At 46.3% G+C, this 3,170-nt stretch overlaps 1 protein-coding gene across 1 annotated transcript in view; it reads right to left on the bottom strand.

Annotated features, from left to right (window-relative positions):
- LOC119329051 (DNA-binding protein RHL1-like) overlaps positions 1-2,837 on the bottom strand; it is a 5,936-nt gene extending 3,099 nt beyond the window's left edge. The window contains exons 1-8 of the mRNA XM_037602037.1: positions 2,508-2,837; positions 2,290-2,400; positions 2,078-2,164; positions 1,732-1,979; positions 1,467-1,542; positions 1,229-1,399; positions 997-1,042; positions 852-914 (exon numbers count right to left, since the gene is read on the bottom strand). Of these exons, the coding sequence (XP_037457934.1) occupies positions 852-914; positions 997-1,042; positions 1,229-1,399; positions 1,467-1,542; positions 1,732-1,979; positions 2,078-2,164; positions 2,290-2,400; positions 2,508-2,822 (1,117 nt within the window). The 5' untranslated portion in view covers positions 2,823-2,837. The remainder of the gene's footprint in view (positions 1-851; positions 915-996; positions 1,043-1,228; positions 1,400-1,466; positions 1,543-1,731; positions 1,980-2,077; positions 2,165-2,289; positions 2,401-2,507) is intronic.
- Between the last annotated feature and the right edge of the window lie 333 nt (positions 2,838-3,170).

Here is a 3,170-nt window from a genome sequence, read left to right as displayed (position 1 = left end):
CTCTGAAGTTATGCTAACTAATAACTAAAACAGTGTGTGATAAAAGAAAAACCGCAAGTCTTTTTGATATACCAGGTAGCTTCATTAATATAAAAGCACAGGAATCCACTTTAATTCCAACATATTCAGAGTTCTAACTTGACAGCCAATTAATGACAGACTTTACAAACCAGGAATGGTTCAACAAATAGCTTCAACCTTTATAACTCCTCTATATAGAGCCTTTCGCTTGTTTGAGGTCTAACCTTTTCCACTAGGAGTGGCCATAGAAGCCCGGACCAAATTCTCACACTAAAGCTTGCAATATAAGTATCGTAAACAATATATGGCAGACTCATGAAACCCCAAACGGTTCATCAAATAGTTTCAAAATTTTAAACTCCTCTATATAAAGGCATTTGGCTTGTTCGAGGCATAGTATTTTTCACCAAGAATGGCCTTCAGATGCTTAGACCAAATTTTCACAGAAAAGTTTCAAATGTTAAAACTCCACTACATAGACATTTGGCTTGTTTGAGGCCTAGTCTTTTCCACCAAGAATGGCCTCCAGAAGCTTAGAGCAAATTCTCACAGAAAAGTTTCTCATATAAGATGTTTCTGACAACAGAGTTTGCTACTGTATTTAAGTGCCTTCTCTCCCCAGCCTTTGGTACCACTAACATAAATGTATCCATCCAAAATAGGCCCTTAACCCAACATAGTTTCATATTTCAAATCTAATCCATGCAGTGCATTTGGCTTGTCTGGGACCTAATATTTTCCACTGAGAATGGTCTTACAAGCATAGACCAAATTCCTACACTAAAACTTGAGCTTTGTAACAACAGACTTGCTTTTGGTACAGTACTTACCTTCCTTCTTCGCTGGTGACTGTTTTTTCGTTGGAGTTGCTCGCGGCTTCTTAGCAGCAGGACCTACAAGACAGTAACAAAAATTGGAGCTTTCTCACGAAATACGATAAAATTTCAGGAACCTAGGAACGTAGAGTATGACGACCTTTTGTAGCTGGAGATCCTTTAGGACTTCTTGTAGTTGTAGGTCTCTGAAATATAAATCTTTTTGTCAAATGCTGAGTTTAATTTTTTGATATTAAGACAGCCAAACAGATAATGTTCATCAGAAGAGAGGGGATACAAGAACTAAAACTAGAGTTCACCTTCGTAGATCCAAACAAAAAACACCTTTTATCAAAAGAAAACTACAAATCTAAGAGGCTTTGCACTTTCACCTTTTTTTCTTCTGCTTTTTTAAACATGGTAGACAAATTAGCCTGAACAAGTGGTTGCTTCTTGATAGAAAGAGACTCTGCTGGAGAATCTTCAGGTTTAATGTCTTCACTTGGGATTTCCTCCTTAATGTCTTCACCTGGGATTTCTTCCTTAATTTCTTCAGTCTTCATCTGCCGCGAATGTAGAAAGCATAATAAGTACGGAAGTCCTCAACGAAAGAAAGATTTGTACTGTTACCTTCTCATCCAAGTCCTCAGCAAACTCAATCTCAGTGTCACTTTCAGCCGAATCTCCTCCAGCGAGCTCTGCGAACCTGTATAAAGTGCCAAAGAATTTGTCAAGTACTTTGGAGGAAAGAAAAACATAGATCACAGAATAGCTATAGAATGGGAGCAAACAAATCCTTCCAGGAGTCTATTTCCTGGCAAGTAAGCAAACTACAGCCGCCTAGCACATTTCGGTCACTTGCTAAAACCAACAACAAATGTTGGAAGAGACTTACTTGAAGGTCTTCCCAGCAGTTCTGGCAGATTTCCTAACAGGTGTATCACTCGTAGTCTGCGTGCCAATCTCATCCTTAACATCTGAATCCTCTGAATCGGCATCGGATTCATACTCTGGTGTGTGGGGCTCTGGTGTGCGGGGCTCTGCTGTGCGGGGCACAGCGGCCTGCTTTCTGGGTTTATTTACTGTAACTAGCTCGCCACTGGCAGCACCTGCCCCGCCTTTAAAATCAACATCTTCCGCAGCCTAGCAAAACGAAGAATCATACGCAAAACCCAATTGCATCAGAGAGGAGCAGAAAACATAGACGGACGGGTTGCTATGCATACAGCATACACACATACATTCTGCATCTCTTTCGGAAACTCGAGTTTGAGCTCGTCGGGGTTCTCCTCCTTGGTCCCGACCCACCAGGCTTCGGAAAACACAATCTGCCAAGAGATTGACAATTTCAGGACAGATTTAGTTCCTTCGACGACCGAATTGGAGTACTTCAGCTAAACAATTGGGAATGAGCATAATGTAAGTTGGAGCTTTGGGTGAAAGGCTGACAGACCATGCTCTCGAAGACGTCCTCGCAGGCGACGCCCTTGGCGGATCTGGTCATCTGCAGCGTGAGGTACTTGTTCTTGGGGTACACGTGCGTGCCCAGCAGCTTCATCCTCCCCTGCGACCGACCGACCGGCCGAGACAAAGATCCAAGCTTGCATCACAAAATTCATGGAAAAAGCTACAGAATTCGACGGACGGATGGCATTTGGGGGCCGGGGGCACCTGCGGGAACTCGAGGTAGAGGACGGGGTTCTTGGTGCCGAGGTCGGCGAGCTCCCCGACGCGGCCGCCGGCGGCGGCGGGCGCGAGGAGGCCGGGGAAGGAGAATAGGAAGCGGCCTCTGCGCTGGCCCCGCGGCCGCACGATGTCGCGCCCCTGCAGCCGCGCCACGGCGCCGGACGGCGGCAGCGCCGCCCGCGGCGCCGCCGGCTCGCCGCGCTGCAGCAGGCCCTTGGAGAAGGCCAGCGACCGCAGGCGCCTCCGCTCCTCCGCCTCCGGGCCGGCTGCCGCAGCCGCGGCCGGCTTCTTCGCCACCATCCCCGGCCGCCGCGCTGGCTAGGGTTCAGGCGGGATCTGAGATATTTTTTTTTCAGAGAAACGTAGACGGAGACTGATGAACTTGTGAGCGGCGAGACGAAGGAGACGGCATCCAAATGGGCCGAAAAAAACCAACTGGGCCGCAACATGTCGAGCCCAGTTAGCTGGCCTGCTACAGCGCTACGGACGCTTCAAGCCCAAGTATAGTGTATCATGAAATAGTATCCCACTCTTTTTTCTTCTTCATGAAATCGTATTCTCCCTATCTAACAAATATACAGACAATCAGATATGCAGAAAAAAAGGTCTGCATCTTTTTAAAACATATTTTAGAAAATATTCATGTGC

The sequence above is a fragment of the Triticum dicoccoides genome, chromosome 7A (assembly GCF_002162155.2).
Source record: "Triticum dicoccoides isolate Atlit2015 ecotype Zavitan chromosome 7A, WEW_v2.0, whole genome shotgun sequence".
Lineage (NCBI taxonomy): Eukaryota > Viridiplantae > Streptophyta > Magnoliopsida > Poales > Poaceae > Triticum > Triticum dicoccoides.
Note: the sequence above shows the minus strand (reverse complement) of the source record. Positions and strands in the feature narration are given on the sequence as shown.